This window comes from Mugil cephalus, chromosome 2 (assembly GCF_022458985.1).
Source record: "Mugil cephalus isolate CIBA_MC_2020 chromosome 2, CIBA_Mcephalus_1.1, whole genome shotgun sequence".
NCBI classification, from domain to species: Eukaryota; Metazoa; Chordata; class Actinopteri; order Mugiliformes; family Mugilidae; genus Mugil; species Mugil cephalus.
The window spans coordinates 4,491,625-4,518,360 of NC_061771.1; the positions used below are offsets into that span (position 1 = coordinate 4,491,625).

Sequence of the window (26,736 nt, forward strand, 5' to 3'; positions counted from 1 at the left end):
TTATGTTGTTTATGTCAGCTAGAGAAGGATAGTGACAGTGAGGGATTGATGGAAGACATGGATAAGGGACCCAATTCAAACTCAAGTAAACTACATACAGTATAACAAGCCTGTGCATGTGTCCTAAGAGAGCTTCATATTACTTCTAAATCAGCAATTTGTTATATATTTCTTAATGAATTATGTCATTAATTCTAGCAGTGTAGCTGTGCAGGTTGCAGAAGTTCCGCATGAGTTGGGATACTTTGTTTTTCTTTCAATGATATGGCAGCATGGCACGCTGCCATATTCTGTGTCTCTTGGCAGTGGTTTCTGAACACCTGCATTACTGACACCTTCTGTTTGGTATTTATATGTCAACCACCTGCTGCTTGGCTACACAGTCTCAGCCGAATACCATGAGTACCTGAGAGGAACCTTGAAAGCAATAAACATTGTTAGCTGTTAATTAAGATACACTGGGTAATAATTTAGGTAGAAAATCCCCCTTTTTAGCTCAGATGAAGAGAGAATAGAAATCTCTATCCAGCACATACTTCTTTATGCAAAGTTTGAACATGAATCTTCTCAGAATCGTTGTATTTTCACAGCCATTCCTGTAGTCAGTGAAGAGTGACAGGAAAAGTGCGGAAAGAAGGATTTTATGATATAGAAGTTGTGAACCGCTTTATAAACTTTGGTGTCATCAATCTGTATCATGTACCTTTTAGGGAAGTCGGAGGAGCAGAATTGTGGGAAAAAAAAAGTCATCCTGCTCAGTCTGGCAGCACATTCTGTTAAGACTGCGATGCTGCTCGACACCCACTTTCAGCATTTACTGCATTCATTTCTTTTACCTTAGCAGTCATATCACTAATCTGGAAGTGGCAGTGTGCAATATTTTTCCACAACTGTCACAAAATGGCTATCAAAGAGATGCTACATCTTCTTTGAGAACAGACATGTACTATGTAGCCTACAGCTCCTTTTAACCTGTGAATGATAATCACATTTCCTGTGATCTAACATTGACTGCAAATAGTACTTAACTTGCTGTTTAAAATGTCAGAGCCAGTCAGAAAAAAAAGTCAGTTTTCAAAGTAAGTGACTAAATTTAATTCATGTGAACGGGTGATGCCTTTGAAAGCCTTAATGCATCAGCTGCTGCACAACACAGAGGAGAAATGAACACGGTTGAAATGTGTATTCTGTTCATACCTGTAGATATCTGAATAGCATAGTTGGTGTTTTGTTAAAGCTTGAGCACATGGCACAATTTAACCACATCACCATACCTCAAACCCATAAGGATCGATGCAGTCTAGGCATTTAAACCATTTAGTAAAATAAAGTCCAATGCGATCCAACTTTTTTTGGTAAAGCACTTTAAAAACAACCAAAGTGAACCAAAGGGCTATGTGCATTAGAACTGCAGAAGAAATAAATGAAAGGCATGACTTAAAAAATGTAAGACATAAGTAAAAAAAAAAAACAATACCAGCCATTCAATGAAATAAAATAAAGTCAAAGTCTTAGAGGGTATCAAAGGAGAAGGAGGAGGAATGGAGGTGGGTTTTAAGAAGGGATTTAAAACCAGACAGAAAAGAGGCCTGTTTAATGTGCAGAATCAAATCATCCCACAATTGCTACCATTTGGTCTTACGCACAGTAAAGAGCGGCTGACCTGAGAGTGTGGGTAGTTGTACGAAGCTGTAGCAGCTCAGAGAGGTAGGGCGAGAAATTTACAAACAAATAAAATCATTTTAAAACTGATCCTAAACTGTATGGGCAGGACTGGTTCTAAAATGGGGAAGATGTGCTTGTTCTTACGTGCCAGTTAAAAGACTTGCAGAGATGTTCTGTACCATCTGGAGATGGGCAACTTGGGGCAACGGCACAGATTTCTGCCTCAAAGCGCTGCCTCGAAAATACAGACTTTATTTAATATACCTGAATCGTTTGTTCAGAATTTATTCCACTTCTGAAAACCAATACCTGTCTCCATTTTCAAATTTCGATACCATTTGTTTGCTGAAGTAATGTATCTTCATATTGCTCCCACTAAGCTGGAGAGTGTTTGCTGCAGTTTTGTGTGTTGTCTGCATGCTGGATATGACGTAATAGACGCACGTATCATAAAGGAGCCAACCCCAATCCAGCAGTTATGAATGCAGGTGGGGTGGCCTTACAGTGTCAGTGACTGCATTTGGGTCTAAGAGTCTCCTGAGTCATCTGCATCAGTGACTGAAAAGTCTTAAACTAGGGTGGATCTTTCCAAAAACACGACTTTTGATCCAGGTTGGAGACCTGTTGACAACACCACCTTCAGCCAGTAGTGACTCAGTGGGAGTTTGAACCGGATGTCATGGAAGCAGGTGGATGTCCTGACATTGGGTATTATATGATGGAGTTACGTAGAGTGGTTTAGAAAACTGAATACTGATCTATTTTAAGAAAAGAGAAGAAACATTTGCTTGTAGAAGCTTCTGTGCAGTGAGGGAAATAACTCCAATGGTCTTTTATCACGGCTGTTAATTAGCATTCTGTCTAATATGATATTGTGATTATAATGCTTTAAAAGAAAAAAAAATGTTTTGAGGTACTAAAAGCATCAAAGTCTGTGTATTTTCAGGATGTTTTTCATACAAACATATGTTGTGTGCTCAGGTAACCACCTCACTAACAGTACCATAACAGACAATCCCTCTTCAATCTGTTCCATTGGCCTGGAGGGATTACAGCAGGTTAATTGAACATGCTAAGGTCAGACAGAACTTATACCTCAGCCCATACTGTGCTGATAACAGCCAGCAGTCAATCAGTGTCTGTATGTGAGCTTGTGTAAAGGAAAGAGATACAATGTGAGAGAATGTGACATCTCTTGCCTCCTGTATGAACATTCTCCCCATTATTACTGTAAAGGTCTTTCTGGTTGCATTGTTGGTTCGCTGTCACTGAAACAGACTCCAGGCTGGATTACACATCCACCGCCTGCTAGAGCAGAATTACATGCCGCCGCTGTTTTGTTTTATAATAACCACGCTGTGGGATAAAGCTACGTACAGCACTAAATGTGTTGCCCTCCAATTGTTTTCCATTTGCCGGAGGAATCTATTTTACATGTCCACAAGACCGTGTGTTCCAGTAGATTTACTCCTCCTACGATATTTGTTTTATGGCCATCTATGTTTAATGGGGCAAAAAAAAAAGACCTGGTTTGTTATATCTGTCACAAGTAATCATTTGATTTATGCTGAATATGAAATGAGAAGCATTTGATTTATATTCATTTGAAGATAAGTAAAAATTCGGGACAAGCCATGAAATAACTTCAGTTTTTTTTCCTGCATTGTGATGATACAGGGTACATTGAAAGGATTTGCCTAAAATACACCTATTATTCTGTTCAAGTAAAGTGAAATATTTGAGACAGCGGCGGAATAATAGGACCCAGCATGCAAAAGAAAGCAGAAAGAAACCAGAGGCAACAGGAAAACAGTTTGTTCTTAGGTTGATGTATTTTTTTAATGGCCTACTTTAGCAGAAATGATTGGTATGGTGTTTGAAAGTTTTCTCAACTTTACACACATTTCCTTCTATGTCATTGGAGTAGAATTAAAAAAAGTATAAAATAATACTGAATTCAATCCTGTAAGCTTTACCAACTTTTTAGTCATTGATGGAGATGGGGCTGAGGTTTAATGATTAAATTTGTCATTCAAATTGTTGTTAAAAGATTAAAAAAGGAGGTTATACATTTTTCTTCCATTTCTTCCTTTTATTGATGCATGGGCCCAACAGCATCTGTGGTCGTGATTGTGACTCATTGTTCAGCAGGCCTACATACTTACTGGACTAGAGCTGACCCTTCTGCTATACCCTTCATTGTGACCTGCAATTTAAGCTTCTGTGTTAACCTCCTGAGACCCTAATCTATTGGCAGCAAGGGTTAAAACTTATTAATTTATTCTTCTTAATGTTTCTAGTTGGACATGATGAGCAAATAACAAATTAGTCACTTTGCTGAATAGCAAATACTCGTTTGAGGACATTGGGACTTCATTATTTCCACATATGAGTACACATATCGTTTTTTTTTTCCAAAAACTACTACTTCCTGTTCTAAGATGACACTTGTTTTTGTACGTCTTAGGTCTTACTAATCCCAAATACCGTGGAGAAACTAAAAATTATAAATTAAAATGAATTAATTGCAGAGACTCCCCTGTTGACACAGACACCACTCAGACTCTACGCAGCAGACTGGCTCCATTGCTGACCTGCACCTCCCCAGAAATGTGACAACGTACCATGGCGATGCAGTGCACAAGAGCTGAGATTGGTCTGCTTGATAATAGTGTGTTTCTGCTTCAGTATTTCCAGCTGCTTCTCCATCTTGTGATTTTCAAATGAATTGTTTTGGATCAATTAACAATTAGTAAAGTTAACTGAGGAGGTTTGGAGACACAAACATTTTTATGACTTGTTGAAAGTGAAGCAGGAAATAGAAACGCAAATTAACCCGACTGTCAAAAAAGACACAGCTCTGACTAGTGTTTGGACGGCTTTGTGGAGGTCAGCACAGTATTATAAATTAGGCTTGAGGCGTGGTGAAGGAAGTCAGTCAGTCATATTAATCTGCATCTGAATTTATCACAGGCTAATTGGAATGTTTTTATTTAACATTTGTAACACAAAAAAAGAATCCTGTAGACGTTTAAACAGTTTTATGGTCACATGGTGTGTTCAGGCTTTCATGTTATTCTACGTGTCTGGATTTGATTGATTTTGTTTGAAATCCTTGAGTTTGGTGCCCTGTTTTTCTCAGTTACCTCTGAGTTTTACCAGCTTGTGTGACAGCTTTACGCTAAAACTAACCTCTTATAAAGTGACAAGTAGAGGATGGGGAAGGAAGCTTATTGCACCAAGGTGACTGCATAAGTATGTGTCTGTGTGTGCGTGTGTGCTCAAACTCATGACTCATCCTTCATAATGTACAGAATATGCACCCATGAGAAACCCTCCGTGTCTCTCTCACTCGTTCCGTTCTTTCTCTTTTTCTGTCTCTGCCTCCCTGTTTTTCTTCCTCATTTCTCCCACGAGTATATTTCTCTGTTTCCTTTCATCTTGTCTTCCTTCCTACCACTACTTTCTGCATCCCTCTCAAGTCATCTCTCTTTCGTGTTGTTCAGCACATGGCAGTGACTGACAGCATACAAACAAGAGGTTTGGGTTGTGGGCTAGAGGCACACACACACACACACACACACACACACACACACACACACACACACACACATTCAGCCTTACTTACCAAGATGATTACACAAGTCACCCACCCGCACTTAAATTCACATACAAAATTTAACCCATTCATCACTGCTTTGCATTGGCAAAAATGACCTTGACACTCACCGTGAGGTTGAATTTCCCTCATCTAAATGCTGCCTCGCACACATTTCATTCATGAATTGTCAAAAAGCATTTACACACACAAGAACATTCTTCATCTTTCAGCACATGGCATTGCCACATACAGTGGATAAACAAGAATCTGATGACCTTTTCAGCTGATGTCAGGTTCATGTCAGAGTACTCATTGTGTTTCAGGGCATGCATAGAAAGTTCCACGTCTTATTTTTATTTATTTTATTGCACAGCTGATAACCTTCTTATTTTCTTCAAGAGCTTAACTGGCTTAAGAGCTCGTTGTAGTTCGTTTATATTCGCTGCCACCCCAGCTCATTCAAAACATGACCTGGTCACACTGTTACACAGCACGTCCATGTAATGTCTAATGACATAACAGTCAGTCAGTCTGAGCTTTTTGAAGTACACTCAGTGCACTCAGACTCTGACATGTACACGTTGTAATGGTACATCTTCAGGGATAACACGGTGTTGTCACTTCAGTTGGGTTCTCATCCGTCCACAATGCAACATGAAGGACATGTGCACACACAAATAATACATCCTGATATTAACATGGACAGGCACACGCAAGCATCTACTATGAGTTGCCTGTCAGCGGCGCTGCTAGTCGTATTTTTCAGTCTGATTGTTATTCAGGTCAGATCAGTTCCAGGCAGTCGGTGACCAAGTAGCTGGTGTGGGATTTAAGCTATATCAGCAGTCGCTTGTCGCTCAAGGAAGCCGCTGTCAGATATTATGTCTGTTATCATGCAGTACACTCATGTACCATGTATGGGCCACACTTGGATGCATTTACACACGCAGCACATCATTCAGTTTTCTCGCCCTCTTCTATTTTTCATCTTATTATACTTTTACCAGAGACCGACAAAGATAGATAGATGGCTGAAGGAAATTGGCAGTTGCAAAGAGTGGACAGGAAAAAAAAAAAAATCAGAAAAGCAGACAGAAATAGATGGATGAAGCCAGACATGTTTTCTCACTTGTTACTGAGCGTGTCACTCAAAAATCTGAAGCATCACAGACAGTAAAATACTAACTTTGTCCCTTTATTTTCTGCCTGTTTGCCAACAATGGATCGATACAGACTCTTTGGATGAAAGCAGATGTATTTTTGCTATGCTTGTCACTCAGAAACAATCCCAAGAAGACATACTCTCTGTGTGGCTGCTCTTTGGAGGCAAGTGATTGGCAGACAGGGGAGCCGGTGGCTACAGGATCCAGCAGCGATGATCTGTCACCCACAACCCATTAAACCAGTCATATATCTGTGACAGGGATGCTGGGTCACCTGGTTCATTTTCCTACACTACGCATGAGTGATGTAGACAGACACGTACTGGCTCACAGCGCTTCAAGTCAGGCATCATGTCATGCCACCTGCTAATGATACAAGCAAGGTGGTGAGGCGGACATAATGCCTCACTTGTTGTTGTGACCAGAATAAATACAATCATAACAAAAAAACAATGTGTGTGGTTAAAATCTTTAAATGTTTGTGATTTATAAGTCAGTGGCTGCTCAGTGGCAGTTATGTGCTGCAAAGCGTCTCGCCGTGTGAAGACCACAAAACGCCACTTGAGGCCACAAAGGCAAATTGCAAAGTGGTTTGATTTTCGTGCACTGCCTTCACCGTAGTGAATGGGTGAGCGACTTGATCTGATGTGACGTGGTGTTGGCTTGTAGGAGGGGATGTCTTTGCGGCTCATGGCAGGGAATGGTGGAGGTTCCGGATTTCCTAATATAAAGAAACCACCATGAGCTAGAGTATTGTGAAACCATTATGCAGTGAATTACCTTCGTGACTCTAGAGAGAATTTTACATATATATTTTTTACAGTCCCCATGTGTTGCTGTGTGCTATATTTGATGCAGCTAAAACCACTAACGCCAAGGTGTTTGACAGTAGCCAACTGCATGTAGGCCTGTTGGGTCAGGTGAGGGTCAAATATGCATAGGTATATGTATGCAGTGTATGAATGAGTTTGATGTTTAATAGAAGTATCAGCTTGTCTAACTTGCTCAGTGGAGAGTTTAACATTTAAAATCCTTGGACTTACATAAGATTTTGCTTGGCTGCAGACAGGCTTTCAACAGGACAAGCTCAAACTGCAGGTTCTACTGGTCTGGGTTCATGTTTCTCAATTTGGGATTTTGACTAGAACTCCCTACAGTGCTTTGACCCCAGGCATATTTTCTTGGTCAAACTCTGCTGAAAATTGTATTAGTCTCCTCGGGTGTTGGGGGTGGTATGCATCACTCTAGCCATCCCCACCCTAACAGTAATTTGCACTCTTGCCTGCAGCTGAAAGATGTTGTAACAATAAGACGATCTCAGTGTGCAGTTGCTTTACTTAATGCTCATCCAGCTCACTTAGGTCAGTTGGCTGTTTTTGTTGTGTTCTTTTTATTTATTTATTTGTATTTTTTTACTTTGTTGTTGCTAGATGTGTCACTGATAGCTAATCTGTTTTTTGTTATAATTGTACAGAGGATGTTTGACCTGACTCTGATTTTTACAGCTGTATTTTACATCAATTAATTCTTAATATGCATTTGCTGCAGAGATCATTGTGTAGCGCAGTGCACATAATTTTCTGTAACATGGATGCATTACAGATCAAATGTTATCCTCGTGCTGGGAAGGCAAATAAACGTCTGTCATCTGTCGCTCTGAACATCAGCAAGTCAATATTGGCATTCTCACTGTTTAGCTCATGCAGAACATGAACGTGTGTGGGCTGACACTGCAGTTGGGATTTGTGTCTTGCTCTCATATTGTATACCCTTGAAACTTGACTAAGTATGGATTCAGATGCCATTGCTAAGACTTTGCCTCCCATTTGATTAAAGAAATATTGGGATTCCTTTGGCTGTGGCAACTCCCCCTACGTTTTTAGCACCAATACATCATGGGTGAAAGCAAGCACTAAATGTGTCAGTCAGGATTCAATACACTTGAGAAGCTTTTAAAAATATTAGGTCAGTTCTGGTAATACAATACAAAGTGATCCTTTCATTCTGACATCAGTCTCATCTCGTGACATTTGACTGTTCAAATGCAAAACTCACAGAGTAACTATAACTGTTACTGGACAGAGAGAAGTTTGATCTGTCACATACAGATATTTTGTTTCTCCTTCCGACATCGGTGTTTCCGTCTATATCTGATTGTATCCTGGAGCATGATTTGCAGCTCACAGGGGCTGAAGACGAAGCACTGAAGCAAACATACAGTGATTCTGACAGAGAGCCTGTCACTCACATTTTCCTAAGACCTCGTCATCAATGCTGTTCTCTTCACTCATAGATCACATGAGAGGAGAATTGCCAACGTACTGTAACTTCCCCTGCAAAGACACAAGTCAGCAACATGCAGAGAATAATGGTTAATTGTGGGTGAACACTGATTGTAATGGTCACATCTGTGCAAGTCAAATCAATGACAAATTGTGTGATTGTTAGTGCGGTTTATTTTCCTTTGTTTCTAGAGCATAGATTTCCAACTTATTGGCATTGGCATGTTTTTTACATGTAAAAAGGCATGTTTTTACATGAAGAAGAGCCCACTGAAAGGTTCATTAACAAAGGCAGCTTAAGCATATGAGCTGTACATTTGCTTTCTGCCCTCATCACCAAGCTTCCTCCCTCTCATTGGCTTGTTGTTGGCAGATTCAAGTAGACGATGTTTTCCATTGAGAGAAGAAGGCTTCACTTTTCTCACCATGATTTCAGTGTTTGTGCAGCACCATCGTTAGGTAGCGAGCTGGGAAAAGATGGGTTACTGAAGGGCAGCATCATGTGAAAAAAAAAAAATAATAATAATAACAATCCAACATCTTGGATGTCACTGGAAAGTGTTAAAGTTATTTGTTTAAGTGAAGGTGGTAAGTTTGCATCTAAACACTGCTTCCAAATACATCTAACATTTTAGATGTTTTTTTGTTTTTTTTTTACTCAAAGTGGGAGTGGGGTGACAGCCGTGAAGCAAGCCAACAAACAAAAGTGTTAGGAGGCAGAAGACCTTTGCTGTCATTTGTCACTCAGACTTTCTCACAGGCTGCTGAGGTGAAGTAGGTGGAAGCAAGGTGATGTTAACTGCACTTGTCAACACTTTCCTTTTGCGGTTGTGTGTGGAGTTCGTGTGGGTGAGTGGTTTTGTCTGGGGCAAGCGAAGCAGCAGGAGAGTCTTTACTGTCATTTGTCAGTCAGAGGTGATTCGGGATGGAGAGTGCTACGTTTGTGGACATTAAGGGCTGTCTTTCCATGTACTGCCGCGCTGAATACGGCCCAGCTCCTTTAAAAGGTTAATATCTATCCTCCTGCGATACTGTAGCTGATAAATCATTTAGTCTCTTCCCCTGTAGCTACATCACCGTCATGGACAGTTCACTTACAAGTGGAGACAGCACAAAAACAATCTATTCAAACCTTTCTTGATGTTCACAGTAGTGGGATTATTGATTATCACATCCTAAATAAGTATCTTATTAGTCACACTTTTTTTTTTTTTTTTTTTAAGCTTAAGCTCTTTTTACTGAATTATGCATGTATGTGGTATGACAACAACAACAACAACAACAGAAAGCCATTCAAACTAATCAGAACAATCTGTTTCAACAGAGTATTGATCTGTTGCTTTGGGTTATAATCCTCGTCCATGTCCTGTGTGGGTGGAAGATCGTCATGGCTACTGTTTTGTACCATTGCCACAGTCAGTTAACTGCATGTCAAGTATAGAATATGCAGTAAATCAATAGGACATTATACTTATACTGAGTCAAGGTTTCTTTGTCTATTGCACAAATGTTGTCTCACAAACAAAACGCAAAGCCTAAGGCATTGTGCCTAAGAAGACCACAAAGGTTTTACTGTATAGTGGTTTATAACCTGACTCAGTTCAGTGATTAGATGTCATGAGACCAGCGGAACATTTTTAAGGCAAATCAGCACCATGGACAGATCTTTTAACAAATTACTTTAATTGTGTGCATTTCCTTCTATAATTTCTGTGATGAGTGATATCATTTTCATTTAGATATAGATAGATAAATAGATTACTTTATTAATTCCCGAAGGGAAATTAGGTATTATTTTACATACTTATTGGGATTTGTATGGAAACAGAACAGTCATACCACATTAGGATTTCTAACATAACTCACAGAAAGTACAAAACCTGAGTAGATTGGGTGCTAAAACATTAAGACCACCCCTGTCTAATATGTTGTCAGTCTTTCATGTGTTACCAAAATTGCTTCAACCTACTAAGACACTAACTCTGTAAGACCTCAGAAGGTGTCTTGTGGCATCTGAAACCAGGACATTAGTAAGTCCCATACACAGCGACGCAGAACCGGCATGGCTCAGAAACCTCCCAAACACAGTCTCTACTACTGACCATGATAACCACACAAGCACTGCTGCTTAGAAGATGCTCTAGCCCAGTTGTCTGTACATATCCCTCCATTCAACAGATTGAATATGGGATCGGATTGTTAACTTAACATGGAAGGGAATAGAAGTACACTTGTGATTCATACTGTACCACTTCAGCAGTTGTTTTGCTGTCATTTGAAGTAATTTGAATTGAACTTTTTCATCTTTAGAATAAATTGCCCCAAATTGTAAAATAGCTACGTAGGAAAGTAAAAGAAGTTTACCCCCTGAACTGCTCAAAGCGTTTTAATGTGAAACAGATGGAGAAAGTGCTGAGTTTGCATTAACAGCACACGGCAGCAAGCACCAAATCAGCACAGCATATGGGATGGAAGATAAACAATGCTTAATATTAAACCAGAGGGAACCAGAAACAAAGCCAAGTCTCTTACAAAACCTTGATAACTCATTGTCTCTAGAAATTGTGTATACTTATACATTAAAAGTGCTAGATTAAAGTCACTAACTTTAGAAGAAAGTCTGATATAAAGCGATATGAAGCCATTTCTGCCAGTGCCATTTCCCACTGGTCACAAAGGCAAAGGGTGACTAAAGCATTTCTAGGGTTTCCTAATTTGTGCATCCCTTTAGCCATTTTATTTATTTTAGTCAAGCGTGATTCTCTCTCTCTCTTTCTCTCTCTGTCTGTCTGGGTCTGGAGGCTGACATAAAAGGTTGTGTGAAAAATTACAACAGTCCTGAATATTAGTAGTGTCTGCAAAATGCTTTCCCAGACTATCCATCACCACAGGGACACGTGCGTGTCAGCGTGCGTGTGCATGTGTGGACACATAGAAGTCACAGTGATAAAAATGTCTTTACTTTGGTGTATGATAGGTGCAGGTGTCCTGTGTGTGTAACCTTGCATATGGTTTGCCTTCACCTAATGGGACAGTTTGCCAGTTAACCTCGCCCTGATGAGGGAATCCATCATTATCTCTACTACATCGAAGAGGACGTCCACACTGTGTTGACCTTGCACACACACAAACTCTTTATTTTTGTGGGCATTACTATGTGCTTTTATCTTGTACAACTTTCACTCATCATACTGTTTTTTTTTTGTTTTTTTTAGGAGATCTTCCCCAAAATACTTTTCCACTAGTGTTTTTTATTTATATTTTTAACTAAAAGCTTTTCTGTGTTCTGTCCTCCTTACTTCAGTTTATTCCACCATGTGAAGGGCTTGTTAGGGCTCCATGGCTGCTTGTTTTAGATTAATACCGTGGTGTTTTCACTGAAAGCAATGCTATTGAAACCAGGCAACCTGTTATTTATGAGTGTTCCTATTTCACAAGAATACACTATTCATTATTTCAAATTCCAGCTAATGCACTGTCTAGAAAGTGTGTGTTTTCATTTTTGGACATATTTCTAGTCCTGTCTGTTTTCCTTTCACTGCTCTTTTACTTGGAAGTATTAATCTATCTGAACTTAACCCTGAAGTCTTTTGTATTTAAGGGTGTATTGACTCTAAAACCCTCCCTTGGGTTCTTTTCGGTATGGAATGAGGTACACTACATTGCCAAAAGTATTCGCTCATCTTCGGTATGTTACCGTACCTATTTTACTGAGAAAGCTAATCCCCACTGTGGAAAAAATAAAGGGTTATCTTAATATGACGTGTGTGTTTGATCAGTCTTGTTTAAATGTGTTAGCTGCCAATATTATCATCAATGTTAATCTGTAAATACAGCATCAGATATTTTTGCTGAAATACCTGGACTTACTACAATAGATACTGGCTGAATGAGGACTTATCGGCAGCCTGCTGGGCTGCAATACTTCACAAAAAGAGTAAAACAGTCTCACGTAAGCTTAGCAAAATAAAACATCTGCTGACATTTAAATGGGAAGGCCAGGATAGAGATGGAGTGGAGCAAAAATCAATATTTGAGGACCTCTGAAGCACAGACAAATGTAAAAACACTATAAAGGCCTGTGCTTTCACTGAAAACCAATTCAAAATATAATTATAAAAAAGGAGACCAGAAATTAAAAGTGACCTGCTATTATTACCAATTTGTAATTAAAAAAATAAATAAAATCAGCTTAAAACATAATTCAGCATATGTTGCCTTCTTACCTTGCTCATAAATAAGTACAGTAAGCACATTTGCAGGTTGGCACCAATAAAAACATCACAGTTAATTTGAGAAGCAAAGCAAAGCTCTGAATATCCGATTCAGGGAGAGTGAGTGATTTAAACAATGACAGAGGGAGGAATGGACATACATGCTTTTGTTTGTTGATGAACTCATTGTCTTCTTGACCTTGGCAACACTGTTAATGGAATGTTCATGCCAATAATACATACTGCACTGAAAATGAAATAAGGAGATAAGCCGTGTGCAAGATACAGAGAAAGGGGGGGAGCCCTCATGTTTAATCACATGAGCAGTGGCAATTTTGGTTTGGAAATTCTGGTTGGGCCGTGCAGGAAAATCTTATAGTGTAATCCAGAAATATCCTAATCAATACCTTCACAACAAAAACACAGTAGCAAGTGAGAGGGGACCACAGCACCTGACAACAAACAGGTGACCACAAAATCAATAGCACCACCAAACAGCAGTATTCAAAATCTCACTGTATCAAATACTCAAGATTGAAACTATAACGTGACAACAATAAAAACACAATGCACGACTCATGGCATGAACGGCGTACACTCAATACACCGCAATCAATACACAAATTTCAGCTCCACAGACTGGTAGAGACAGCTCTGTAGGGGAGCCCACGTGAGGATTTGTCCCCCCACACAAGGCAGTTACCTTTACACAAATTCCATTATAATTTAAACAATATGTTAACTACATTATCAATTCCATTTAGATTAAAAAAAAAGTAGACTCACCAAGCGCCTTGTCGACAAGCTCTCGGTTAACGGTTAGTTTTCTTAATTTCTTTGAGAAAAGATCAAATCCGGTGTGATTCCAGACATTTTATCTCCAATTTCTGTTCAAATGGTAAAGTCCTAAATGTCACACTACCCAGGTAGTCAACTCCATTTATCATGTAATTAATGAATGAATGAATGAATGAAATGTGAATTAGTTAACGGTATGTTACCGTACCTATTTTAGCGAGCTAGTGAGACCTATGCAGTCCCTGCCCCTTGCTTCAAATCAGCCAATGAGAAGAGCTCTGGAGCCCTGAAACTCAGGCCCCACTGCCTAAGATGAAGTGTGGACTGTACACGTGCATTCACACGCAACAGTTCACCAGTCCACAACACTACAGGCCATGGCCATCTCGGCTGTGTCTCGACCAAGTGGAAACTGAGACGCAGCATCAGGCACAACGAACTATTCATACATTACAAAAAGGAAAGGAAAGGAAATTAAATTCAAAAAATGAAAAGTGCGGACATCATTGGGGACAAAGTTGAATTTATTATTTATTTTTACACTTACGCCAGAAAAATTGTATAATCCTCCCCTGCATAGCAGCGCCCTCTAGTGGGTGGCTGTGCCACTGCAAATGAGGCTTGGACATTGGAGCAGTGAGGGGGAATAAAGCCATCTGATTTATTTTAACGTGATCATCTTCATATTTTTGGAGACGGAACAAGTGAGTGAGTGAGCGCGATTTATCGATGTAACTGTGTGTGTGTTCCAGGTATTGAGTAAGTTTTAGATCCCCTAGGTCATTGCTTATTGAATAAGCTCCATGCTTCACTGTATATTCAACGTAATGACTATAGATGTAACAACAACACAGAAAACCTCTGGCTGGCTTAACTTATCGATCAAACACATTTTTATTGCTTTGTGATACTCAGTTAAGTGTGTGTGCAAATTACATATAGTGCAATGCTGTATATTGTTCAGTTGTCAAGTCACATATGAGAATTTCCAGGTTGCTCTCATATGAGGACATCTCTTACAGAGAGTAAGAGAGGGTAATAATGGATCAATGCTTAACACTGGTAGGATGCTACTACCCCAAAAGGAAAATCAAATTCAAATTGTTGCTTGACTTTCAAACACATTCCTTAGCGAGTTTAAACATGGGCAAACAAATAAATAGTAGATTAAATGTTGGAGTAACCAAAGCTGCATTAGAAATGTCATTTATTTAAACAATATAATCAGAATCCCTAATCTTTACACAGAAATATTTGCAAACACACTAAAGCAAAAACAAAAAAAAGACAATGAAAGGGAGTGATCTACTACCGTTGAATGATGACCATATAGCCCAGTGGCAACAGTAGATTTCTCTTCCAGTGTTTGTTCTTGCGGGCTACCTCCAGAAGGAACAGCACCTGATTTTCCAGATATTTGAGAGTAAGGTCGTTCTGAGTACCTTGGAGAAGGCTGCCTCATTGTTCTCTCTTGGTGAAATCCAAGATTGACTCGACTCCATGATGTTGAGATCAGGGCTCTGTGGCTCAATCTGTTGTAAGACCCCTTGTTGCTCTTGATAGTTCTGTTTCTGCCTAGATGTTTGATGTTTTTCTCATGCTGCATAAATAAAGCCTCATATACCAGACACTCCCTGACTGTACTGCCATCGCAGTTTTTACACGTTTTTAGACTTGTATTGTTTCTTTTGTGTGCATTATTTGAGCTCTGGATGTTTCAATCTGCCCTTTCCCACAGCCTCTCCTGTCTCCCCGCTGTCTTATCTGCCCAATATCTCCCCCTCAGTGTGTCTTTTCTATCTCATTCAACCAGTACATTTCCAATTTGAAAGGCTCTATCGGTTTGCTGCACCTAACAATTAATGATGATTTGCTGCAGCACTCGGAACAGAATTCCTATCTTCATGGACAGTTTCATCAGTGTTTGTGAACATGAAAAGAAAACAGAGAGCCAGGGAAGGAAGAGTAATTTGCTGTTGGTACTGAGTGACACAATTGAAGGCAGAGCAGGTTCAATACACAATGTCTGAAATGTTAAAGCAAACACTTTTCACAGCTTTGTGACTTATATTTGCCCTTTAGAAAGTTGGTTAATTTCTTAACATTTTTTTTTCCTTTTGATTAACTTTGTTTCTTTATTAGTATTCCTTTTTGTTAATCTGTTTTGTGTGTGGCTAGACCATGAGAATCACCTTGCAAGACATATTGAAATATTTTTTTTTCCCTTTATATTTAAAAAAAAACATCCGCCTCATTCTTTTTTTTATGAGTACACCATGCTTAATCTCCAGTACAATAGTCAGCAATGTTCTTTTTTTTTTTTTTTTTGAGTTTTTGAACTATGTATTTCATTTTCAGTAGTTATTGCTATAGTTTGTTAGGTGGCCATGACATATACTTATCTAATGCTCACCTAGTACTCAGTAGCCCCCCCAAACAAGGCCTTACAAGGCCCCTGATCATAGGCACTGTTTCCCTTCTGAGCTATCTCCAGTGTCACTCTACTAAGCAGCCATTTGATATGGTACAGTAGCTGCCTCTTTGCTCTGTAAGAGCCCCCACTATCCTAATACCCCACATGGGTTTTTGAAAGGAATTTAATCTTACCATGTAAGTCTGATCCAACAATCTTTTGAGCAGTCACTTGTGTGGAATCTGTGAAATGCTACATAACCAATCACAAACCAGCACAAAGCCTTTTTTATTTATCACACAGAGCCAGCCAGCTCATCAGAAATGATGCTGTGATAAAAAGCAAGCAACCTAAATATATGCTTAACATAAAATTACAGTGCTGATTTATGTGACTATTTTTTTCTTTGTATTTTTTTTTTTTTTTTTAATTTAATTGTAAAATACTGTTATGTTGAAATTAGATGACATGGAGATTGCAAAGTGCCTTACTACCTCTACGTTAGTGAGACAGAAAAAATCCTCAACGTCTTACAGCATGGTGTATGGAACCACACAATTCACACCAACCAAAATACCCTGGTATAGTTCTTGGTTCTTTGTGGTGCTCAATTTTGTATATCCAACACGGCAGCAATCGCACAATCACGTTATTTTTGCTTAAATTTAAATACCAACCACCATTAGCCTATAGCAACATGAGATAATAACTTGGATTTTTTTGTTATACTGCAGAATAAAGAACTAAAGCTTATTAGTAATAGTTCAAAGAAACTGCACAGTGAAGGTTTAAAAAGTAAAGTAAATGTGTGTTAGTTGAAGCCTGTTGAAGCTTCATATCAGTCTGATATAGGTACAATTTTTACCTTAAACGTATGCTTTGTGATTTCAGTGCAATGGCCTTTGTTCGATGAGGCTCCTGCAGAGAGCCTTCGCCCACCTCCGTTCCACTCGCCTATAACTCCACGGGTTTCCTCGGCAGGGGTTTCTTTCATCTGTCTTTCTGACAAGCTGATGTGTTGCTGGGGTTTTCCGTCTGTATTGTAAGCTAAATGGTTATCTACAATTTCAGCACTTTGTTGTTTTGACAACGATAAAAGAACTAGTTTGTTAGCATAAAAAAACTATAGCTCACTTGAGGTTTTGGCAGTATAAAAACTATTTCTTTTCCCTTAAAGGCCTAGCTCAATTATATCTCAGAGACCTCATTGTGCCATATCTTCCCAAAAGATCGCTTCGATCTCAAAGTGCAGACTTGCTTGTGGTTCCTAGAGTTTCAGAAAGCAGAATGGGAGGTAAAGCCTTCAGCTCTCCTCACAACTCCCTTATTTGGGGCATTGTAAAGCATCTTCAGTTTGTATTGGTATTGACGATATATAAATAAAGCTGAATCTAACTGAATTGAACTGAATTCTGTGTTTAGAGATTTAGTTAGTTATAGTAGCATGTATGTTGACATTGAATAAATTAGATAGTTTAATGTCCTCTAGGAAAACTGATACGATTGCGGATGTTATTCTTGTTTTATATCAATATTACACTGCTCATTAATAAGTGCTGGATCTGGAGATCTTTAACAATTTTGAAAATCTTAATCAAAAAGTGTAAATGGGTCCTGCGATAGGCTGGCGACCTGTCCTCTTGCCCGATGCTAGCTGGGATAGGCTCCAGCAATCCCCGCAACTATAATGAAGGATTGAGCAGTATGGAAGATGAGATGAGATGAAAAGTGTAAATGTCTAGAATTCTGACATTTGTATTGATAGCAAAGTGAAGGAAGTGGGACAAGATATGAATTGTGTATTTTTTGGAACGTAAGCTTGTTTTGGAACTTTTCTACAGTTAATTTATATTTGATGGCTAAATACTCCAGAGGGTGAGTTTATCAATTATTGCGTGTCAGTTTGCTTTAACTCTGCCATACCAAGTCAAGCTGTGAGGACACCCATTCCCCCAGAGCCTCACTACTTTAGTTTTGAGCTTGCCCTCTGCAATAAATCTATGCCACGCATATGGCATAGCAGGCAGTCCCAGGGTAAACACCAATGCTTATGTGCTAGAATTGGAGCTAATACAACAACTGACATTTTATTGGAAACACTGCAACACGCACTAAAAGAGAAAACATCTGAACAGATGGTTTGTAGGAGACTGCATGAGTGTATATTTTCTAGTGTATATTTTCTGAGACATGGATGAGGAAATGCATTTCAGACCACTCACAGCTGTTGCCAGTGTTGCCATATATAGTGTATAGATACAGTTGTTCAAAAACCTCTAAAATTCAAAAAACAGAACTGCCCAAAATACTATTAGTATTTTGATTTGTACATTGACCACCCAGGCTGCTAACGCCGCTGTGTCCTATCACAAAAAAAAAAATAATAATGTGATCAAAGCTTAGAAATCAAAGCGTCAGACTATGGTGTGGACTACAGTGTAGGATACATACCTACAGCTCTGATGTGCAACTTTCAATGTGGCAATACATATTTGATGATAATATGTTGCAGTCCCTGTTAAGTGTTATTTATAATTTGTCATGCATTTGTTTTATTGCTATGCCTTGAAAACAAATTGAGGTCACATTCTTTGTCGTAACAACATGGTTACACTTTGTTCTTATTTTACATCATGAGGTCGATGAAAACATCTTTGTTTCGTTGTTCCAGACTCCACCTGAATTTGCTCAGTTGTCCCCTTCAAACTGTAGCATTGCTAACAGAACCAGCGTCTCTCTGTCCTCATGCTCACCTTTAGCCTTAGCATAAGCATGGATAGATGTTCTCTCTACTGGTCTTCTTGCTGTGGAAAAACTATTGTGCCAGAATAACGTGCACACATTGTCAGATGGGCATACGCCTGGTTTGCATTCTGTGGAAAATGTCTTTAAGAACTTTTGGTAATCAACATTAAAACACACCTCTGATCATATAGCTTATAGTTCAGAGCAGATTTACACAATAAATGGCATTGATCTAATTATCTATTCATAAAAATAAATGCATGGATGTTGTTCCCTCCATTCATCGGATTCTACAGAACAGAAAGATTCTGATACAGAGTCTATTTTTTTTGTAATTATCAGTTAAACAAAGAAATAACACATGTTAGTAGAGTTATTATTATTACTAGATTTCAGTGTGTATTTAAATAAGTCCTTTTGAAAGTTTAAAATCTCTCACCATGCATGTTGCCTCTCTAAGGAATCACTATAGGAAGACGAGGAAATGCATTTTTATGGTTTTCGTTCATTTGTTTTTACGTTATTCTCTGAATAACCACTGGCTTTCTGTTTCTGTCTCATATCTTTTTTTTTAGGATGGTATGGGGAATCTGCGAGTGACAAAGGAAGGAGTCAGACTGGAGGGAGTGTCAGAATTCTTATTGCCTTTATACGTCAAAGAGATCCAGTCTCGTAGGGTAAGAACATATGACCGTTTGTGTGTGTGTGTGTGTGTGTGTGTGTGTGTGTGTGTGTGTGTGCTCAGTTCAATTCATAGAAACAACCATGGTGGGTATTCAGGGTGTCTGAGTTATTTTAAGTTCAACTGCTTTTATATATTGTGCATGGTGTCCTTGGTTAAATATTACCGTTAATGTTAATGATGGGAAGTCTGGCGGTTTTCAAAGATTTGACTCCTTTGGCTCGGCTCCTTTAGAAGAGCCGGCTCTTATGGCTTCCAAACAGCTCTTTTTGAATCAGTGGTTTATGTGCTGGTGACTAATTTTTCATTCACTGTTTTCATAAAAGCCTTATTTTTTTATGCATTTGTTTGTTCCAAAAAAAAAAATATATATATATATATATATTAATAATAAAAAAAAATAAGTACAGTTAAAGCTTTAAATGAACAACTTTACAGCAGCAAACAAATCAAATAAATGAAAGGCCAAAGTCTTAACATGACATTTTAGATAAAAGTCTTTAGTGCAGGTTGGCATTCAGAAATACCAGATGTCTCGTCTTGGATATTCAGTTTTTGCTCATTTCTTCACTTTTGTCCGATGCCTTAATTCTGCTCCATTCGAATTTGTCTCTCTGTCTCTCTGTGTGCTGTATGTGGCCTGTATGACTTCATTCACTGTCCTTTGAGTGACTGCTCCACTTCCTTTAATGGCATGATCCTAGTCTGTCCTTGTATGTGATTGGTCATATGGATTACATGGACTCACAGGAGCCACTGAAGCTTAGGCTCTCCTCAATGGGAATCTGCTCTTCTCGTTCACTGCAAAGAATGTGGTTCGTTTGCGAACCACATTTACTTTGTGTACATACACGCCTCTGCGTTCTGCCCCCTTTAATACGCAGAAGCCAGATACTGGACCCAGCAGTCAAGGTTTATTTGTCATGCATGTGACAAATAATAGCTGTACATATGATCTAGCACTCCACCATATCTCCATTCATCATGCAGAATCATCATTGATCTCATCAGCAGTGGCAACATGGACACTTTGTCACTCTATGTAGGGCAGCCCCTTTGTGCAGTGTGCTTGGCTGCGTGTCTGTATGTACAAAAAGCAGAAAGGTAGCGTCACCCTGCCACAAACACAATGTATGGGTGTTTTTGTGTTAAGTGAATGGAGGGCTGGATAGGGTGCTACATCACTGCACAGCAAGAGATTAATGGTGTGATGCAGTCGGACAGCTAATAAGACTGTACATTTGTGAAAGAATACTTTTTTTTTTTTTTTTAAGATTTTAGATTATCTAATACTGGTTCAGCAAACTTGCTGACACACACACAAATAATTATGCCAAGGACAATGTTGGTATGTTCCAGAGTGAGTCAATGCTTATGAGCAACACAGAAGAGGAGAAAAAATAATTAGGGAACAGGAAAATAGGAATGTGGGTTTTAAAATGGGGATAAAGGGAGGATTGGCGAACACTTTAATAGAAAAGCAAGATACAGTTTCAGACTCCTCTCAGGTCTCTAAAATTGTTCATAGTTCTTTACTTAACAGTGGAGAGCAGTGGAAACGGTTGATTGCGAACGACAGTTGTTGTGCATATCTGACGTGATTACTTTTTATTTCCAGTTCTGAATAAATTGTGATATTATTGCATCAGCTGTTGTATATCTTCTCCCAAACTTTGTGATTTGTTTTTGCCACAATTTATACATTTCTCCCCATTGAGGATATTTGAGTCAAGTCTTTGCCGTCACCTCATAAATTAGACAAAAGAATGAGGGATTCAAGTTTCCAAACAGTGCCAAAAAGAATGCTAAATGGTGTGAATTGATATGGTGCAGTTTTCATAGTATTGAAAGCTGCAAATATTAATGCTGTACTGATTGTACAAATATACATCATTATTTTAAATTGAATACAACAAATAGTTCGATTGTAATTCTAAAATGAGGCTGCTCTAATATAGTTAAGTGGAACCTGGTTTAACAAGAGCTGAAAAATGATTTATATAATAAGACTTTTTTCTTTCCTGATAGCTTTTTTTAAACTTAATTAATAGATAATTGCACACTTACATCAATATGATCTAACATGATGGCCGTGAATACTAAGGTAATCCCCAGGCTTGAACATTAAAACTATTGAACACATTTAGATTTTAGTTGCTCCAGACCAAAGACACACATACATGTCAAATTAACAGTGAAAAGCAAGTTGTCTTTTGTAATCTCTGGGCACAATCTACTATCTTAGTCTAATTTCTAAAAGCATATTTCAAACTGTATCTCTTCTTTTCAGTGGTGTAGCTTGAAGTCATATCAATGTGGCACAAAAAAGTTGAGAAATTCCATTGTGCATTTACTCCGCATGGCGATTTAATTTTCTTTTAAACTGTCATACTGCATAATAACATCTTATTTGTGTCTGTATATGGTATGTACGTGATTGTGTTTGAATCTGTGCAACCTCTCAAGTATATATTGATATGTAGTTGCTCCTTTTTTTCATATACTGTATATATATATATAGCAGATATTGATGTTTTGTGTTTGTGGGAAAGCCAATGCATATTTGTAAGGTGCAAGTTTGTGTACGAAGCTGAGCTTATCTTTTTGCATGAAAGCAACCAGCAGGTTGCCCTCACATTTTGTAAACAGCGGGCGTGCTCTTATTTTGATATTGACAGTTGCCACGCTTTTGCTGTGAAGAGTGGTTGCGGTGGGGGAGAGCATACAGAATCCGAAGTACCCACTAAACTCCTCGAGGACACAGCAGTCTACTGCTTGTTTTGTGAACAGATTCACTGGAGAGAAATGGGGAGACAAAAGGCAGAACCATGGAGAGGAAGAGAAAATAAAATAAGGCAAGGTGGATAGAAGAAAATGCAGAGAGAAAGGGGTTGTGAAGACAGGAATTTGGTGAGAGTGTAACAGGGTCAACTCACAAAACTGCAAATGTTGCTTTAGCTACCTTTTTAGATGCTGATGTGCTGTATAACCATTGAGAGTTTTCTTTGGTACATGGCGAACCTGTTACATTGGAGATGGGTTACCGTGGATTTGTGGCAAAGTCCACCATTACTCTCTTTAGTGAGGTGGGCATACACAGGAGTAGCCAGAGGGCAAACAACATGTCCCTGGTGACAGAGTGGGAAAGTGAGTGGCTGTGGCTAAGGAGGAAACATGCTAGCTGCTAGCTGGGAAGCACACTACAGGTAGCTGAGTAGTTTATGTAGTCGCGTGTTTTGGATTGGTCTGAGCCACAGGTACAAGGTTGATGTTTTTTAGTTGTGGGGCAGTTTGTAGATTAATTTTGTGTCTGTGTGTGTGTGTCCCCTACCCAAACCAGGCTCTGTATCCTTATCCTGGAACTCAGTGCTAAGACTAAGGTGTCGGGTTGAAGGGAGGTGCCTCCTTGAAAACCCCAATGATGTGCCTCATACTGCCTACTGCCATTGACTAGACTAGGTATCTGGTGTATCTGGTCTTCTTGTTGGTTGTTAGCTGGTAGTTGACTGCTAGCCTTCTGGTTGGCTACTTAAATGTGTTTTGCCAGGTATCTTGGCACAAGGGATTGTAACATCTTCTCCTGTGTATATATAGGTTGGCACAAAACAAGACTTCCATGTCTTATGTTAATGATCATATGAATCAAAGATTTGTGACCTCATGGTAACTGATCTTGAAAATCATTACAAAACCACTACACAATAATGTATTCAAATAAGCCTTGCATTATGCCGTTCTCAATAAGTGCCCATAGACAAAGAGCCTTTCAAAGAGAACACAAAGGCAATAACTCGACATCTGGCCGAAGTTATTGGTGCACTTAGCCCGATCTCGCATCAGAATACAAGTGAACAAGTGACGAAGAGAAACTTGGATTCACAGAAATGAATCGCAAAAGGAGAAGAGGAAGCCTACACACTGGAGGAATTGAACAGGCACACATATCATGTTCTGCTCTGCAATACAACAAGGAGCAGGAAAGAGGACAACAAGAAAGATGAGAAAAGGAAGGATTTCAGGAGGAGCCTCAGACCACAACAGCTGTAGATCCACCCTTCCATCTGTGTTCTGGTGTCCCCAGTGGCAAGAGTTTGAGTGCACTTTAACATTCCCAAACATAAGGCGAGACAGAGGTTTAACCACTCTCCGAATTTTGAGAACAGATTTTAGGAAAAGAAGAGACGCAGGAGAACGGAGGGAAGGATGAAGATGACGTCCCTCCCACACAGCTGTATTGTGCTGTGTTCAAAAACATCATGTACGCGCACACATGCAGGCTTTGCATAATCGGGGCCATCCCCCAGCAGTGCATTGTGGGAGAGGTAAATGAAACGTTGTGGCTCCCAGTGAGAGCTAAATACAGAACACTGCACATAAACCACACACTAACGGCAACAGTGACACAATGAGAAATTGGATTGACTGGGTGGGTTGGAAAATACGGGACGCGGGAGAGAGAAGGATAATTGTGGAAGGGAAAAAAGGAGATAGAAAGGAGGTCGCAATGAAGAAGGGGGGTAAGAGACACGCAAACAGGCATAAATAGTTTGGGGAAAAGGTGTGCATAGAAAAAAGGAGATACAAAATAAGGCAAGGGAAATGGGGGACACAGAAAGAGCGATCCCTAACCTTTAGATTTGCAGTGTGGCTATAAGATTCATTTTGAGCTATGATAGGGTATTGCATTTTTATTATGGCAGCCTTGATGTTCATGCCTGCTGTGATGGTCAAATGGTTTAATTGCAGTGTTGTTTTTGTTTAATTTTACCTGCCTTTCAGGTAAATGGATTACCGTGTAGTCTAATCAACCTAAATGGACCTCGCTTATAATTTGGGCAGAACAAACCTTGCCGCAAACATATTTGGATTTGTTTTAATTCTAGAAGGTCTATTCTAGCAAATTCTCACAAAAAATATGACTTTTGTAAAGGCTAGGGTTTACGTATGTGTGGGTATGTTTGTCAGGTAATACAACTGACAATATCACCACACAAACACATTGTTCAAGTAAGGCCCGGAACCTTTCTCTGTGTACTTGTAAGGTGCACCTCGTACATACCAACACCGCTTGGGCACTAGGTGCACATTATGTGCAGATGAAACAAATGTGTGAGGGAATGACAAAAAGTTGCAGATCCAGACAGAACATGTTGGGCACTTGGCTGTGATGCCTGTCAGCTCCTGGAAATTGACCCTCAGTGCAATCCACTAGCTCTGTAAGCTTAGGAAAACAAACAACTTCCTTTCTTTTTCTTTTTCATTCCCAGTGTCAACTTAAATACATCTTTGGTAGATGGTTACGGGTAGGCAATGATGAAAACACACCTGGGGGTTGCATGGAAATGAGAAACAAACAGCAGCCCAGTGACTTGCAGATTCTTCAGTTCACCTCCAACCTACACATACTTTGTTGCGCAAAATGAATTTGCAAAAAAAGAGGAGAAGAAGAAGAAAGGAGGAAGAGAGAAACAATGATGAGGAGAAGGAGATAGGGAAGGAGCAGTGGAAGGAGTAGAAGAAGGAGGAGGAAGAAGAATATTAAAGGGCACCTTTACTGAAAATTTCCATAATGTACTTATTTACACTAAAACAAAGGAATAATCTAGAGTTGTCATTATTTTTATGGGATCTTATGCTACTCAATGTCGATTTGGCTGGTTGGTTTGATTGGTTGGTTATGCAGAGTGGAGGGTATTTCACTGCCACTCAGTGGACAGGTAAAGTATTTCCTCACAGTGTTGGTGGTTGCTTGACTCTTTTCTGAATCTTTGTCATACAGGGATTCACGCAGCATGCAAAATAACATGTCTGCATGAATAGCAAACCAGAAGCAGTGGCATTTTCTTAAACCTTTTTGTCACTGTATTTTAAGTACACATCAATTTTTGCTCTCTCTCTCTATTTCATGCTCTCATCTCTGCTCCCACAAAACTCTCACGTTTGTGACACAAGCATGAGTGCACACATTCCCACACAAACACTGTTTCTTGCCACCAGGCCCGATAATTGTCCCCGTAGGGACCCCATGATGACCTATCACCACCACAGGAGGCACAAAGAAAACTTCATTTATTCTGCCCTCTTGCTGTTCCTCTATGTCTTTTGATTTGACTTTTCTTTTTATGTGGCTCCTTTCCCTTTTATTAGGCCTTTTCTGCCTCTACCCCCTGTCTTTGACATTTCTTCCTCTCTCTCTATCTCAACGTGGCTTTCTAGCTATGTCGCTTTTGGTCCGTATTTCTGTCTCGGACCTGTAGTGATAGTGATTCCCTGGAGGCAGGGCTTGTTATATGTGGCAGACTGCCTGGAGAAGGGTTTCACTTTCTGGGAAGATAAATAAATAAATAAAAATCCCTGGCACACACAGTGGAGATAGGATACGTCTGCAGGTAAAGGGAGGGAGGTAAGATGGTAAAAGAAGGCAGTGTTTAAGGGTGGGGCTCAATGAACGCATAATAAAACCAGCAATGAAATGAAATATGAAACATAATGAAAAAGTTCTAAGCAACTGAAGAACTTCTCTTATCAATATCCTCTACTCCTACTTCAAGGAAAGCTGGGAAATATGGGGGGGTAGGTGAAAGTGGGAGGATGCCATAACTTTATTTTTGCTGTTTGTCGGTGTTAGATTTATTACTCCTTCTCTCTGCCTCATACTTTCTCTGTGCTACTCCTCTGGGGACCTGAGCTAGCTGAAACTTCTCCAACTCTGGAGCTGTAATTGAATAGCAGAGAGTTCTAATGGAACATTAGGCTGTTCCCGTCTTGGCAGGGCCTATTGATTTTGACTTTGCAGCATTGTAAACAATCTTGGGTAAATGTAACTGAATGGACGCAGACCTTGGTATAGGCTATATTTCCAGGGCCACTGCTGTGGATCTGTTGCACTGTGGAAAGTGTGACTGTTGTTGTGACTGTTGACTGCGAGGCTGTTGTTTCACTTTGATATCACGTTACCCGGGGTGCCTCCTACTTGCACCTTTTTCCGGAAAAACAGCAGCAGGTGATATCCGTTTTGTTTGTTTTCGTATCCGTGCCTTTTGTTCGTGATAACGAAAGCGATGCAAACTCTAACAGTCAAGAGCTTTTTTTTTTTTTTTTTTTAATTGCACGTCACCTGTGGCGCATGATGTTAGCCGACTTCCACACAGAATAATAGCTTTTCTGATGTTG

The 26,736-nt window shown here is 39.4% G+C and overlaps 1 protein-coding gene across 1 annotated transcript in view; it reads left to right on the forward strand.

Annotated features, from left to right (window-relative positions):
- The window catches only part of LOC125003765 (zeta-sarcoglycan), a 314,436-nt gene that overhangs the window by 192,611 nt on the left and 95,089 nt on the right, over positions 1 to 26,736 (forward strand). Inside the window, exon 3 of the mRNA XM_047577925.1 lies at positions 19,457 to 19,558. Coding sequence (XP_047433881.1) covers positions 19,457 to 19,558 — 102 coding nt within the window. The remainder of the gene's footprint in view (positions 1 to 19,456; positions 19,559 to 26,736) is intronic.